The 17,550-nt window shown below is 32.5% G+C and overlaps 1 protein-coding gene across 10 annotated transcripts in view; it reads left to right on the forward strand.

Annotated features, from left to right (window-relative positions):
• NLGN1 (neuroligin 1) overlaps positions 1–17,550 on the forward strand; it is a 902,159-nt gene that overhangs the window by 385,277 nt on the left and 499,332 nt on the right. For 7 of the 10 annotated variants that reach the window (XM_067034033.1, XM_067034032.1, XM_067034028.1 and 4 more), the window contains one exon: positions 16,770–16,922. In XM_067034033.1, coding sequence (XP_066890134.1) covers positions 16,770–16,922 — 153 coding nt within the window. Of the gene's footprint in view, positions 1–9,482; positions 9,543–16,769; positions 16,923–17,550 lie in introns of all 10 variants that reach the window. The other 3 variants (XM_067034027.1, XM_067034029.1, XM_059065457.2) reach the window with 1 other exon arrangement.

The raw sequence follows: 17,550 nt of genomic DNA on the forward strand, positions 1-17,550 counted from the left end.
TTACATTGCCACTGACAGTGTACAGGTGTTCCCTTTTCTCCACATCCTCTCCAGCATTTGTTATCTCTTGTCTTTTTGATAAGAGACATACTAAGAGATGTGAGGTGATATCTAATTGTGGTTTTGACTTACATTTACCTGATGATTAGTGATGCTGAACACCTTTTCATGTACCTGTTTATCATTTGGAGGTCTTCTTTGGAAAAATATATATTCAGGTCCCGAATTTTTAAATTGTGTTTTTTCCTACAGAGTCGAACATGTTCCTTATACACTTTAAGGTATTAACCCCGTATTGGATATGTAGTTTGCAAATGTTTTCTCCTGTTCCATAGGTTGCCTTTTGATTTTGTTGATGGTTTCCTTTTCTGTGCAGAGCTTTTCAGTTTGATGTGGTCCCACTTGTTTATTTTTGCTTTTGTCGTGTTGCTTTTGGTATCAAATTCAGAACATCATTGTTAAGACCAATGTTAAGGAGCTCACTCTCTAGGTTTTCTTCTAGGAGTTTTAATGTTTTATATTCAAGTCTTTAATGCATTATGAGTTGTTTTGTGTACAGTGTAAGATGGGGTTCTGTTTCAGTCTTTTGCATGTGGCTGTCCAGTTTTCCCAACACCATTAATTAAAGAAACTATCATTTCCTCATTGTATATTCTTGGCTTCTTTTTTGAAAATTAATTGACCATGCTGTTTTTATTTCTATAGCTCTGTAATATAGTTTGTAATCAGGATGTGTGATGCCTCTAGCTTTGTTCTTCTTTCTCAAAATTTCTTGGGCTATTTGGAACCTTGTGGGTTCCATACAAATTTTAGGATTATTTGTTCTATTTCTGTGAAGAATGTCACCAGAATTTTGATAAGGATTGCACTGAATCTGTAGATCCCTTTGGGTAGTATGGGCATTATATTAATTCTTTCAACATGTGAACATGGTATATCTTTCCATTTATTTGTGTCCTCTTCAGTTTCTTTCATCAATGTCTCATAATTTTCAGTGTACAAATATTTTGCCTCCTTGGTTAAATCTATTCCTAAGAATTGTAATCTTTTTGATGGCATTATATGTGGGATTGTTTTCATAAATTCTCTTTCTGATATTTCATTGTCATACAAACACAGCTGATTTTTGAATATTGATTTTGTATCCTGCAACTTTACTGAAATAATTTATTAGTTTTAACAGTTTTTTTTTGGTGGAATCTTTAAAAATTTCTATATATAATATCAGATTATCTGCAAATAGAGACAGTTTTGCTTCTTCCTGTCTGATGGATACATTTCATTTCTTCTTCTTGCCTAGTTCTTTTGGATAGGATTTCCAGTACTATGTTGAGAAAAAGTGGTGAAAGTGAGCTTCCTTTTCTGGTTTCTGATCTTAGAGGAAAAGCTTTCAGCATTTCACCATTGAATATGATTTTAGCTTTACATTTATCTGTTATATATGACCCTTATTAAGTTGAGATACCTTCCCTCTATACAGAGTTTGTTGAAAGTGTTTTTTTTTTTGTTTTTTTTTTTATGAAAAGATGTTGAATTTTTCCAAATGCTTTTCCTAATCTATTGCAATGATCCTTGATTTTTATCCTTCATTTTATTAATGTGGTGTTTTCACATTGATTTGCAAGTGTTGAACCATCCTTTCATCCCTGGAATAAATCCCATTCAATCATGGCATATGATTCCATTAATGTATTTGAATGATAATGTATTTGTAATGAATTTGGTTTGCCAACATTTTCTTCAGGATTTTTGCTTCTGTGTTCATCAGGGATATTGCCTGTAATTTTCTTTTCTTGTAGTGTGTTTGTCTGTTTCATATCAGAGTAATGCTGGCCTCGTAATATGAATCTTGAAGCACTCCCTCATCTTCTATTTTTTGGAAGAGTTCACAAAGAATTGGTATTAGCTCTTCTTTAAATGTTTGTTAGAATTCAGATATGATGTATTTTGTATCTTTTCAGTGGAATGAAAAGATAAAATCTGGAAAGAGTAAAGAGGGTCTTATGGTTCAGTCTGGGGCATTTAGTCTAAGATAATACAGAATAAGGAGATAGTAAAGGTTTTTAAACAGAGTAGTGAAACAATGAAAGTGGTGTTTAATGAACACTAATCTGAACTGCATTTAAAAAAATATTTTACATGATTTGTTTCCATTTTGAATTTTAAAAAATCTTATTTTTAGTCATGAATTTCTAAAACATCAAAATGAGTGCTAAACTATATTTAGTTTTCATCTGTCTTTATAGCTATTTTAAATCTCACAGTACAAGATTGTTGTATATACTTTTGCATTCCCATTCCCTTGGAGTGCTTTCAGTTTTAGTCTTAGAAGGAGTTGAATGTGTGTACATTTTAGCTGATGATGATTATTAAATCCTTTTCTCTTTGGGTTCATCACTATTATAATCTACTACTTCAGAAACTTATAGAATACAAAATGGCTTGAGAGACAGTCTAGAGTCTGGATGATCGTGGGAGCAATACAAGACTACTGTAATAATTCAGGCATATGGTAACATGGCCACAGACCAGGCTAAAAATAGACAGTTTGGGGAGATGGTGACAAGAACAAAATTTCTCTTGGAAAATTTATGAAATCTGGCTAAGGCAAAAGGGAGGAAGAAGGAACGGTTCAAGATTATTTCCACATTTATAGTTTAGAAACAGAGGGAAGGGTTATACCTATGAAAGCAAAACCTGTGTTGGGAGGTAAAACTGGTTTTGAGGTGGACATGCTGGGCATCCCTGTTATACTGAGATGGGAGTGAGATATCCAAGCAGAAATAGCTTGTGGACTATATTTTTCTATGAATATAAGAATAGTTAGGATATGTTAATTATCTGTAGGTTAATTCTTAGGCAAAATAGATCTAAATATGTGTTTAATAGGAAACTTAAAAATATTTATGATATCTCAGATATGCTGGAGTCTTAGATTTTACATTTTGGTGACATTCATTTTATTTCCAAACAAAAATAGAATAAGACATTGTAGGCTCTTTTTCCTGATCTAATTTCTTCTAATAAAGCTATTCTCATCTGATAAAAATATAATGCAAAACCTCTGTATAAAATATCCTCTGCCATATTTCTTCGAATGACTTTGCCTCTTTCTAATTTTCTGTTTAAGATTTAGATAGGGCAGAGTTTATCAGCCTGTGCTTAAACCTTTTAAATGGCTTCCTATTGCTTTTAGGATTAAGACAAAAATCCTCAGGCCAGAGGAGCTGCATGCTCTGAATGATGCCTGTCTTCCTCTTCATTCTTACCACGCACTACTCTCTCTTCTACTCCCCATATGGCAGCCACAGTGACCTTCAGGCTCCCTCTCATTTTAAGCCTTTGCACACGTCATTGGTTTCTGTCTGGCATCTTCTTCACACCCTACCTACCCATCTGCAGCCTCTTTTTCTGCTTAGTACTCACTTATCCTTCACTCTTCAGGCTACATTGCACTCATTCAATGAAGATTGCCTGGGCTCAACCAGGTCACTTTGTATAACCTCTGGTAACATCAAGACTTAGTATCCTTAACACAATTTGTATGTGTTTATGTGTGATTATTTGTTTAGTGTTTCTTTCTCCAACAAAATTAATTTTCATGAGGGCAAGTGTCTTGCTTTTTTTGCCCACTGTATCCTAAGTACCTAGCATTATATGCATTTGTTGAATGACTGGATGACCGAATACTGGCAGCCGTGACAGGGAGATTGGACTGTTGATGCTATCTCAATCTTCCAGCCTTGTTAAGATAGTGCTGAGCATCTGGTGGCACTTGTGTCCTCACCATACTCCAGGTACATCTCTGGATAATATGTGGAAAGCCAGAGCAGTGGAGAGTGTATCTTCACAAAATACTGAAGGGTTTATATAGCGTACAGCCATGCTGCTCCAGATGGGAAGGGAACATTATTCTGACATTCTTCAAGCTATAAAAATACTGCATCTGCATTTTTTTAAAATCAAACAAATATAAAAAATAATGAGCATGTGCAAATTTGGTGATGCTCAGATTAGGGATTAACCTATTTTACTTACTTTTTATCTAGTTAAACAATTTTTCCTCAGATCCTATAATTTTTATTTTAGACAGGATTGCTTTTGACTTAAAAGTGTTGTAATCAAGGTAATTTTATGAAGAAAAAACTTGTTTTTCATATAAATATAAATTAGGTCTTCTTAGTATACTGGATCAAAAATATTTTTCTTCCTCCCTTTCTGGATTTTAACATCAGATTCTGTTTTTCCCAAGAGTCATGTTTTCTACTGTGTTCTTCCTCTAAAGAACTGTCCGAGGGAATATGTTTTGTGTTCATACTGGCATTTTCTTCCAACACAAAGCATGCCTGCTGCTTTCATACCCTTGGATGCCAGTTTCCATAGCATGTGTACATGTGAACCACTAGCCTAAATAGTCAGCTCACCTAAAATATACTCAAAAGTCATGAATGACATACTAGTGCCACCAAAATTCTCACAGGCATGGATTGCTTGAAAACTATCAATTGTTCCAAAGTTTGCTTCCAATATCTCATCACATCTGTTTGCATTACATTTTAATTTTATCATAATGTAGATTTATGACATTATTCAAAGATGTTGTCTTTTAAATTGAAAAATTTTCAGGAAAGTTATTTTCCAGCCATGATTTTTTGATATATGTTCATATAATTGATAGTTTAAGAAGGGTGATAACTTTAAGTAATACAGTAGTATCAAATTAATTATTCTTCCAAATCAGTTTCTTTCACGCATTTCTCCACTCTTAAGAGGTGTGTATTGCAGTTATATAAAATCGACTGAATTTCAATGGGTAAAATTTAATACCTTTGCAATGACACCAATTGTTGTGATATTTGATTTCTTAAAGTCATTGTATTTTAATGTTTATCAGTTTGGAAAAAAATCAGATACAGTTATATACTGCTATTTTTATTAAAAATGGATCGAATTCTGGTATTGCCCTCCATATGTTCTTCAGACATAGTTAGATTTTTACATCCTTGACCTTAGTTTTATAAATAAATTTGTCCTAAGAACATCCCTGAAAAGATTTAGCCTGCTTCCAGTTGCTCCAGAACAACAATGGTAACATCCTTAAATTTTCCCATTCTGTGGAAACTGCCTTAGAAATCCTTTAGAGTCAGTTTACCTCAAAGGCTGTTGGGTAAAGAGGGCGGGGAAAGAGTGTAGCAGTGTCATTAGCCAGGGCTCCCCATTTATCACAATGGGACTCACTGGAGCCTGGAGCGCTCAATAATCCTAAAAATTTCAAAGACGTATTCTCTTAAGAAGTACACATATTCTCATGGACAGCTTTCTAAGTCAGGAGCTAATGGTACCCTCAACCTACTTGCCTTTTTTTGCAGATATGTGTGACACAAAGTACGGAAAATTTCTGCTGAATTGAACCTGTAATGAAGGAATTTATAATCAGTTCTAATGTAGCTGAGACCTAAAGTATATTTGACTTTCATCAAAGGGAATGATAAAAAGCAGCATTAATGTGGGTGGATAGTAATTATTTCGAAGCTCATAATTATTCTCCAGTTAACTACAGAGAAATGCTGATATTTTCATTCCTTTTTGAAAAAATAAAAGGCACTATGGTCAGATTCTGAAATGTAAGAATGCATCATACATCTTTTGTAAAGGCTGATAACTTTGAATCATACTTATGTTAATGGCAAAAGAACTATTTTAGATTTAAGTGAGTTCAAAGTTCATGGTTAGGAGTCCCTTTACCTTTCGTAGTCCTGTTGTTTCGCCACTGAATCTATTTATTGCCCGTAGGAGATATAAAATATAGTATTTACTCTCACTCCCTTTCAAAAAGACATGAGGTCCACTTTCTTATTAACTCTAATAAGAGTTATGTGTGAGTTCCTCAAGGAGGACCGACCCTATAGTGTTTCAAGATAGGATAAATCACTTCTACACTCGGCTTTTAGAGGACTCATTTGCTTTATATTTTGGTGATTTAAGATACCCCTTTAAACTGCTGGTATTGAAGATGCACTATCTGTAGTTTAAAAGAAGCATAAGCTGTGGTTGGAATGTTGATAATGATTGTCATTTATTATGATGGATAAATGTTTTATCCTTTAGGGAAATCATGTTGATCAACTTGCAGGAATACATAGTCTAAATAATGGTTGCCTAATTTTCATAAGAAAATTAATGACAATTACCTCTTATTATATTTTATTTCTACTTAAAATTTTTTAACATCAGTAATTATATCAACAGTAATAGATTAAAAGAAAAGAAAAATGAGCCAGAGTTGCTAATATCCTAGAAAGAAGGGAGATCAAGACAATGGTTTTCTTTCCAGCCTGGAAATAATGAATCTTGAGATCATATAGGGATGTTTCTGTAATCCACAAACATATGTTTACTCTACTGAGGCTTCCTCAGGGAAACCAATGTTGAGTTAGTTTCTCAATTTGCAACTCAAAACCTCTCAGATATTTATTCTCAGTTCCTATAGGCACACAAGATAAAGGAAATCTGCTTTCTTTCTTTTTATAATCTGTTTTTTTTTTTTTTTTTTTTGATGGGGAAACTGTTATCAGTCCTCTTTTTCCCAGGTAACCTTCAAAAAATCAGATGTGTAAAAAATTCTTGATGTTAAGAAAACCCAGCTATGCTTGACTCACTAAAATACTTCTGGAACCCATAATGTGGGATCAATTTAATATCATCCAACAATAAGGTTTTAAATAAAACCTATAGTATTCAATAAATGAAATTCTTTAGCTGGGAGAGTGACTTAATCCTTCCCTAGGGTAATGATGCCCTCATCTATTCATGATGCTGAAGCAATATCTGTAATCTGTTTCTAACCCTTCCGATTTGCTACAGTAAAGGATGTTCTATATAGTGTATGTATGTAATCATTATCCCACATCAGTTAGAGGCATGCAGCTTTCTGAATAGGGAAGGTGATAATAAATAATGTAGCAAAAGCCTGGTTCAACCATTCCCTTCACAGAAAAATTCTCGTATATACAGTATCATTTCCATGGTTTATCTAACTAATGCAGACCCAGAGTCAAATAGCAACTGAGAACAGGTTCCCCATGCAAACAACTGGAAGATCATATGTTAGTAAAGATCTTTTACTGTCCCATCTCATGTAGACCAAGAGCTAACAATTCTGTATGTGTGCAAAGTATGTAAAACTATTGGCTCTTGTCTGTAGAACCTGAATGATTTCCCAAAGAAGGGAGTCATGTAAATTGCCTTGTGTACCCTAGGAGGAGAAAGAAAATCATCCAAGAGAGATACCTTATAAAGCCCCACACTTAATTTAATTGTGATAGGTTTACATTTGTCTCCAAAAATTATTGAACTAACAATTCAGCAAAGAAAACTTGAGGTCACATTAACGGTTTCCTAATATAGCCAAGCATCAAGCAAATTAAGTAATTTAACTAAAATTGGAAAACAGGTGTGGTTTGGGCAGCAATAAATAACTACCACTTCATGTGTGTTGTTAACTAGTAAATAAAACCATAATTTTTATATAGTATCCTTGAAAATAAAAATGCAAGAAATATTTTTGTTGAGGTTTGTCCATTTACTCCTTTAGGTAATTGCAGAAAAATTAAGATTTTCTAAGTCTAATATTTTACATGATATTTTAAAATTGGAAATATTTCAAATATAATACTGATACAGCAAGTTTTACATTTAATTTTTTTTTATTTTTCAGAAATGCAGCAACATTGTTGCATGAACATTAACTAATACAGAGGATACTTTCTGCATTTAAACAGGGTCATATTCAAGACATGTAGATTTCTGTGAACTTGAAACTGAGTGCTAATTATAAACTATTGCTTTCATCTAGGTTTTTTCTTAATGGAATGATTGCTTGCAGGACTGTGAAATATATCATTTAATTTACTGTGTACAGCTTCTCTGTCTGTATTTGGAATGGCCTTGAAACTATGACCTTACAATCAAATAGTCAGTGGGTCCCTTCAGTTACATTAACAATTTCTCCATTTCCAACCTTTAGATCTTTGCCAGTTATTACCACTTTTCAAGGCTGTCTCTCTGAGCTGACGAAACTCACCTATATCTCATTTTTTCCTTCTGTTTTCTGGGATGGTGTTCTTTAATTCTTTGAAGACTGTGATATTGGGTGTAGTTTTGAATTACAAACATAATGCATAGTAATCGCTGAAAAGACTTAGAAATCTTTCTCAAAATGTTTAACAATCCTTCCCTATGAAGTGTGCTTAGAGTTAATGCCTGCTTCTTTACTATTTATATTATTGAAATCAACATTTGACTTTCAACCCTCTTTTATTCTTCCTTTTTCTATAACTATTATTTTATGCATGACAGAATTCTCTTGCTTACCGTTATGTGGTTGTCTGTCTTTTAACTTGAGTGTTACGTGTTTGTAATGATTGCTTTTTGCATGAGGATTATGAAATGCCATACAAATTAAATGGTTGTGGAAACAAAAAGAAATGTAGGGTTTCACCTGCTTTTTTGTGCACTGAATATGTCAATCATGTGACACTTAAAATTACTTTCATATGGCCTGTGACTTCCCCTTTGGTGTGTGCCTTTATTCTTAGCAAATTAGTGTGGTTAAGAATAATAAAACATTTATTAAACATTCACAGTATTTTAATACAATTATTATCCTAAAATATGATCCCATTATAAATAACTATACTGGGCATCAAATTGCACTAGGGCATAATTCCATTATATTTCTGAATTGATTATGAAATATAAGCCCTGACTCTGTAACTACCTTAATTGCTAAACACCAACTTCTACAGTGGTACCTTTGCTCTACCAAGTGATGAGATTATTTATTCATACATTTGTGCAAGTTGAAATTTCTTAAATCCACGGTTAACATTTAATCAAAACACATGGGAAAATATTTGTATAATGACAAGTAATTTTAAAAAGTCACAGTTTTGAAAAATGTATGATATAAAAATGTATAAAACCTAAGTGTTAATGCTTTTACAAAAAAAACAGAAGAAAAAAGAAACCTAAAATTTTTCGTATCTGTTTTCCCTAATGCTATTATACTGTCCCAAATTAAAGAATGAGTTGGCCTACTTTCTTTATTGTTGTCTCCAATTCAAATTAGAAAAGACACTGAATAAATCAAGTTCTTTCATCTAATAAAACTGTTTACATTTTTTGTATGCAGTGGGTATTTAAAAAAAATCATTTCCTTTGCTTATGACTTGAGTTTCAAACCATAACATATTTTTTATGCTGGATATATTCACAAACCAAATCTTCTATGAGATATTTTAGGGAAAGGGTTTTTTTTCTTAAACAAAATAGGTAATCAACTTTGATGTAACCACTTTCCCACTCTTTTTGGGAAAAATCCTTGAGAATTTTGGTATTTACATTTATTTTTTCCCCTCAGTCTTGTTTATTCTTGAATTGTCTTTTTTTTTTCCCCTCCATTTCTCCATTCTCAATCCTAGGTCCCCTTACAAAGAAACAGACAGATGATTTAGGTGATAATGACGGTGCTGAAGATGAAGGTATTTTTTTCCACCAAATCTATTTGCATGACAAGGGCCTCAATCACTTTTTCCACCCCTTTCTATTTTTTTACTTCTTGTCTTTTTTTGAAGAGTTGTTTTTAATTCCCATTTTTGATGTGTTTTGTCTTCTTGCTTGTTGTTACATATAAATACATATTTTTAATTTTTAAAAAAATGAGTGTTAAGTTTTGCTTTTGATGCCAACCATTACAACCTTTTAAAAAGGGGGCATTTTTTTGTTTTCTTGAACTGACTTTTGATATGTTTCATCCCACGTTTTGACTGAAACTTGTCCATATTCTCTGAACTAACAATCTCTCCCCTGTAGTCTCTCTGTACCCATTTTGCATGTTTTCTAATCTATGTAAATATTTTACCCAATATCCAAATGTTTCATTTTTACATTTGATATTTGTTTAAAAAAACCCACACCCAATAAAATGAAGGACAAACTAAAGGCTGATATAAAGTGTTTCTTGAGCAATATAATTTAGATTAAAAAAATACTGTTTTCTGTTGATGTGCTTAAATATCACATAAATAAATGAAATCGTATAGATATGAAGGGTATTACACCTATTTAGATAACTGTAGTAAACATTATGCAACCACTTAAGTACTCTGAGACGATTAGATGGATATCCCTTAATTTCAAAGGCACGTAATTTTGAGATTGGCAAATGAAACTGTTCTGAATTTCAAATTGTTGCCAATGATAAGTAATAATGTTTTTCCTACTGTACTAATAACAAAATTCTTTTCTCTTTCCAACTTTCTTATGACATACAATTCTGACATACTCTGTAAATGTAAGTACTCACTAGATTGATTTGACATTTCTCATTCCATTGTGTACCTTTACCTGGTATTAAATGGAGTGTCTAGAGAGGACCATTGATTCTTTCAGTTCATTTTGGTTCCAATTAGTTTTTTTTTTAATACCATCCTAGTTATGATTCTTATAGAGATAATTAATGTAATCTCAGGCTTAAAAATAATTCCCAGAACGCTAGAAATTAAATCTCATAAAAATATTAATAATATGGTAAGAAAGATTTTCCAAAATAAAATAATCCATAAGCAGGTCAGCAGACATGCTGGTTCCATGAGGTACAACTATGAATGAATGCATCCTTAACTGTTTTCATTAAGATATATATATTTAATAAACTACTTCTTAGTAGAAAATTAAATTATAGAAGCAAAGTATTAAAAGCTTAAAAGTTATATTAAGTGTTAATATTTTTATAACATTTAAGAATTCTTTTGATTAAATGAAACTTATGACATTTGATTAAAAATTCATTTATCATGAACACCACCAGTGGATTAAATATTAAATACAATACAGTCATTAATATTTGAAATAAATCATTATAGCTGCACAAGATTGTCATTTTGAATGCTAAATAGCTAAAAATAGACTTATAATATCAAAATGCAAATTGTGATTTTTTTTTTAACGTTGTTGGAAATCTGAAGTATTAAAACATCAAAGACATTTATTCACTTTGAGGACATGGGTTATTGTTCCCAGTGCTCTCCCTATGAAGAGTGCTTCCACTTGGGGGCTTTGAGATTTGTTGAACCCTCTGAAAATCCTTAACTCTTAGACATTTGTTATCTAAATAATACCTAAGACTTCCTAAATTCTTAGTGTGTACTCACAAGTTTAATATACATCATTTTCCTGTTTTAAAAATATTTTGATTGCTGATTTAATATGCTTTTTTTTTTTTTTTTGGTAAAATAGCATCAAGTGAGATATTTACATGTTTACAGATGATACTTCTGAGCAACCGCAGTGAGCTAAGCCCTATAAACGTGAATATATCTCAGAGACCTATTTTGAAACACACGTAACATTTTTAAATAGCCATTAAAAATATCCCAAACCCCTACTTAAATTGGCAGGTAGTATTTAAGTTACGTACTAAGCCAGTCGTCATAAGAGTTATCAAATCAATAAATATATTTAAATGCTCAAAAGTGTAGAGTCAAAGCAGTTCAATTCAAGTTCTGTCTATTCCTCTGTGTTATTTGGGTAATTGTTTAGAAGACAAGAAGGATAAATTCAAATACCTTCCAGATGAAAACCTTCGTAGAAAAGTCTGAGCATCTTCTGTTGAATTTGTTTGAAAATTATTCTGTTGATGTGAGGGTGAATGAAAACCAAGGCCTAGGGCTTCCCTGGTGGCGCAGTGGTTGAGAGTCCTCCTGCCAATGCAGGGGACACGGGTTCGTGCCCCGGTCTGGGAAGATCCCACATGCCGCGGAGCGGCTGGGCCCGTGAGCCATGGCCGCTGAGCCTGCGCGTCTAGAGCCAGGCTCTCCGCAACGGGAGAGGCCACAACAGTGAGAGGCCCGCGTACCGCAAAAAACAAAAAAACCAAGGCCTATTTTCACATCTAATCTGTTTCAAATCTTGAATCAGCATTATTAGATAAAGCAACAAATTAAAACTACTTGATAAACTACTCCTTTTACTTCAGTCAGAAGTCTAGTTATCTGGTCATTTATATGGAATTGTCCATTATTTCCTGATAGCCCAACTCTTTTACTTGTTTTCTAGCTTTCTGTCTCAACATTGTATTCAGAGGCTACCTGAGACATTGACTGGGGCATGCCCCTCATTCACTTAAACTCATCCAAAGCTTCTCAGTGGAGCACTGTTCTTTATTTCTAATTCTCATTTGTGTTTTTGCCATTATTTTTTGCCACTTTTAGGCCAAACACAATTGTATCAAATTTTAATAATAATCACAAGAGCTGCATATTTTATTGGCTTTTTCCATAGTTTCAAAAAGACTAATCTGAAGTGATTAAAAATGGGTCAAAGCAAAATCCTAGATTTCTACCAATTTATTTTGGGAATTTAAGAGATATTTAATTTTTTAAACTGTGCAGGGAATACCTTAATTATTCAATATTCAAATGCAATTTTCTATCCTACATAGAGCTTTTTAAAGTTGCTCTTGTAGATTTTTGTATATTTTTTAACTAAAAATTGTACTTTTGATCATAAGTTCAGTTTAACAAACTCAGATTCATCCAACACTTCTATATTCTTTTGCTGGTCCTGAATAACTGAGGTTCATCAAATGAGTAAGGGGCAAAAAAAATCTTGAAATATCTTTAAATGTATCAGGGAAAGATTTAACTGAGGCAATACCCCACAATTTAAAAACTATTAAAAGCTCCAAAACTCAAAATTATGGGCAATTAAAAACTTCATGAGTCCTTTAAGGAAAGAGAAACCAGTAAACATGTTTAAGGAGTTATGTGACTAATAATTATTCACTGGGACTATTTTTTTTTTGAATTTTATTTTATTTTTTTATATAGCAGGTTCTTGTTAGTTATCCATTTTATACATAGTAGTGTATACATGTCAATCCCAATCTCCCAATTCATCCCACCACCACCACCACCACCCCTGCCACTTTCCCCACTTGGTGTCTATACGTTTGTTCTCTACATCTGTGTCTCCATTTCTGCCCTGAAAACTGGTTCATCTGTACCATTTTTCTAGGTTCCACATATATGCATCAATACACAATATCCGTTTTTCTCTCTCTGACCCACCCCACCTTGCCTGACAGTCTCCAGACCCACCACGTCTCTAGAAATGACCCAATCTCATTCCTTTCCATGGCCAAGTAATATTCCATTGTATATATGTACCGCATTCCCCCCATCCATTCATCTGTCGATGGGCATCTAGGTTGCCCCCGTGACCTGGCCACTGTAAACAGTGCTGCAGTGAACATTGGGGCACATGAATTCACTAGGACTATTAAAGGGAATTATGACTTCAAACATTGGTTGTCAGGCAAAAATAAATCCCCATTAACTGCTCTAGAGCTGTTGGCACTTGCTACATTGGCTTAAATTTTTGGTTTATCAGAAAGATAAAATAGTTACTAAAATTAAAAATCAAGATATCTACTCAGATTCCAGTTTATTATTTTTTAACTTGAAAATCTTAAATACTTTCTTACTATAAAAATTTTAGAAGAAAAATAATCATCAGTGTAGTATTTCTCTTTTATCTTCCCACTTTTTTCAGAGACCTAGATGCTTAGCAAAGCTTTAAAACATTGCAAATAACAGAAAATATAAACATGCTTTAGGAATATTTGTAGTTTTACTAAACCTGAACTAGTGTTTTAGTCTTTGGATATTCTTTTGATTTTAGTAAGGTCAGTAGCAGATAGTTTAGGCAAAGTCAGATATCTTAGGTAAAATCTACTTTATTTCTAAGGGAAAATATGAGACAAGGTTTAGAGGGACAACATGGCTCTAATAAATTCATTATAAGCTACTACATCTAATATATTTGAACTAAGACATAGTGGCCACCCCAAATTTTATTATTAAAATGATGGCATTAGCAGATAGCATTCAATGGTAGGCTATCTGATATATCAATTTCACTTATAGAGGTCTGGTTCTTTTTAAAATCAAAGTAAATAGAGATATAATTTAAACTATTTACATTTATTGTTATATTATTATGTTATTATATTTATCATATTTAAACAATTTACTATTATATTTACATCAAAAATGACCTGTAGACTATGAAGAAAAGTAAAGTCTAAGATAGAACTTATGATAAAACACTATCAAAAGTAAAGTCTAAGGTTGACCACTCTGATAAAACATTATCAAATAATTCTAATTGCTCTGTAATATAAATATGGCATTTTCCAAGCTTTGTTAGCAATATTGAGTTGTTATGTACAAAAATTGTACCTATTTTGGCAATTAATACACCATATAGCATTAACTTCAGGGTTACTTCAAGCAAAAAGAAATACTGTTCAGAACACAGCATTAGAATTTTATAAAACCTTCTGGAAAAGAACTGCTGTACACACTAAGTTCATAGGCAAAGTTGAAATCATTGAGATGTTTGGGAAGACAAATTGGAAATTAGAATCAGCCCAAACAATCAGTAATCTTCTCAAGTCTAATTTTCAAAGAAAAATAGAGATATACCACTCAAAATTGCTCCTAGAATCTATTATTGTATTTTCAGTGTTTCCTGACAAAGTCCACTTCATTCTGTTATTAGGTATAAAATATGGCAGGTCTTCCCAATGTGTGCCTGTATTGTTTTCCAGGTGAACAGAACGATTCTACCAAGATTTCATTACCGTTCACAGTTGGTGCTTTGTAATTCTATGTAATTTTAATTAATGAAGAATTCTGAAACAGCCTCCCTCTGTGCTACCTCCAAGCATACAATTAGAAGAGCACAGAGTCTGCTGTGAACAGTCAGTTAATGGCTTCAGTTTAATAATTTATTATTGCTTTTTCAGTGCCAGCCATACTAGAAAAACACGCTAAAACTGTGTGCAGCGAACAGGCATTTAAGGAAGAGATTTTGACAATTTCAGAATTGTTTTCTCTCTGTAAGCCTAACATCTCCACAAGCCCCCAGATCTTACAAATGAGTGAATATCATTTTTCCTCCCAACGATTTAAGGAGAAAATAAATTTAGTGTTTTTTTCACTAAATGTATCTGAGTCTGGTGAATGTCAAAGTATCCTCATCTCACCAGTTAAAAAATAAGACACGCTTCTCAAGTACACCCTCACAGGGAGAGGGGGAGATTATGATAAATTCATACACTGATATTAAATATTAAGTCAAATGTAAAGTAGTCTTTTTTAAAAGTCCTAAATTCTGCAATTAGCTATTTCCCCAACTTGAAAATCTGGACAAACAGGTTGAGCTACAATTCCTGATCTTAAAATGATTTTCATTGAAAGAAATCACTTTATTATTATAGTAGAAAAATTGAAGCATTTACACTAGTCATCTTTTTTACAAGAAATGTAAAGCAGCCTCTAAATTATCACCAGTTTTTTCAATGAGTTTATATCATATTAGTCCATTCTGAAAGTTGAAACCTCAATTGTTATGATGTAGGAGATTTGTCTGATAAAAAATGTCAAAAGCAAAGGAACAAAGCCATACTTTTAAATGACACTTTTAATATTGTCATAAAAGAAAGATAATACACTTGATGTAATTTTGTTTCAATTGTGGGCAGAAGAGATCATTGACCATTATATAATAGTAATGTTTTAGGTATGTTTATATTCATAATCATATAGATATATGTACACATATAATACTTCAACCTACATAATAGTTAAAACCATGTTCACCAATATACTGTTTAGCATTTTTATCTTTAGAAATTAGTATCTTTTAATACCAATTATAATTATCCTGTGTTTCCCTTATGTATTATTTCTAGATCCCTGTTGAAAACTGCATAATCGGAGTGAAGTATCTTAGAAAAGCACATACATTTGATTAAAATGTAGAGCTGTAGAAATCACTTTAACATCACCCTAAACTTTGGTATTTTATGCTTGGACTTAGCTATATTCTGTCTCATGTCTGTATGACAAAATCTTAGAGCCAAAGTGGGGCTAAGAAGAGTAGAATAGTTACAAAAAGAGGGTAAAAAATATGTTAGTCTGTTTTCTTCTTCCGAAGGGTAAGGGTAATTGGAATGAGCAGATAACCTGGACTGAACTGAAAAATATCTTTAAATGAAAGTCCCCTAAATGCAACAAAGACAGAAATATAGATGTTTGAACTCTATTGCCTAAACATTCATCTGACAGTACTTGAAGAGTTAAATGAAACTTCTTGCAACTTCTATAGCACAGTGTTGTAATTATATTCTCAAATTGGAGCATAAGTTATTCCATGTAATTATGATGCATTCAGTACATATCTTTACAGTAATTAAGAAATGGAAAAACAGTGTTTTATTCATCGTAGCAGTGATACCATTGTACTTAGTTTATGGTTCGTATATTCCATATGAAGTCTATAACACTTGTAAAAAGAAGTTTTAAGAATCATTATCATTCTATTATTTCTTTTGATTCTAATGTCACATCAGGAATCAATACAAAAAAAAGCACTCAAATTCACACCTACTTCCAATTTGTCCAAGTTTTGTAATTCAGTTTATAATATTTAACAAAATTTTAGGTAGAAAACAATGGATATCTATTGCTCTTTTCTGCACTAGATCTTAATATAAGTTGCTTAAGAAACACTTTAACAAAAACAGTAATTTAAATAACTATGTTAAAATCATTCCCTCTTGTCCCTGAAATGGAAAATGTATTCTCTGCTTCATTATGCGTGTTGAGGATAAGAACAATTGCCAACCATTTGTTTTTCAGATATTCGGGACAGTGGGGGTCCCAAACCAGTGATGGTGTATATCCATGGTGGCTCATATATGGAAGGGACTGGAAATTTATATGATGGGAGTGTCTTGGCAAGTTATGGCAATGTGATCGTCATCACAGTCAACTATCGACTTGGGGTACTCGGTAAGAAATTTCTTTATTTTCTCCCATCAATCCATGAAAGATGTGATAGTTTTGTTTTGAATTGTTTTGTTTTGCTTTGCTTTGTTTCACTCATTGTTCTATGCTTGTTGATTTTGAAGCAAAACTTTTGATATTTTCAATAAATTCTATCGATATTCATAAATTACTTGACAAAAGACAGCTAGGGTTGGTTTTAATTTTTAATATAAAGGGTAATGAAATTATTCACATTGTTATGGAGTGCTCTTCTTAGCTTGGCTTTATAGAAATGTGAAAGGCAACAATGGCAGGGCCTTTCTTAAGAAGAATTAGTCCCTGGGCAGATTTTTCTCTCTTCTACTACTCTTTATTACAGTGCTATAAAATTGCCTGAGGTTTGCCATGAATGTAGAAACAAGTTTTTATTCTCTTCAGGAATATGTGTATGGACTAGCTTTGGGGAATGATTGCCATTTCTGTGTAGGTTTGTTTGTTTGTTTCTTAAATTTATCAAATATAATTAGAAATATTTTGTTTAAATGTATTTTGATTGAATTATTTGATTTGCAAAACATGCATTGATTTCATAAAGTGTCAAAGAGTTCAACTCAATAATGTACATACATGTAAAACAAAATCAAACTAGTGA

The sequence above is a fragment of the Kogia breviceps genome, chromosome 5 (genome assembly GCF_026419965.1).
Source record: "Kogia breviceps isolate mKogBre1 chromosome 5, mKogBre1 haplotype 1, whole genome shotgun sequence".
NCBI lineage: Eukaryota > Metazoa > Chordata > Mammalia > Artiodactyla > Physeteridae > Kogia > Kogia breviceps.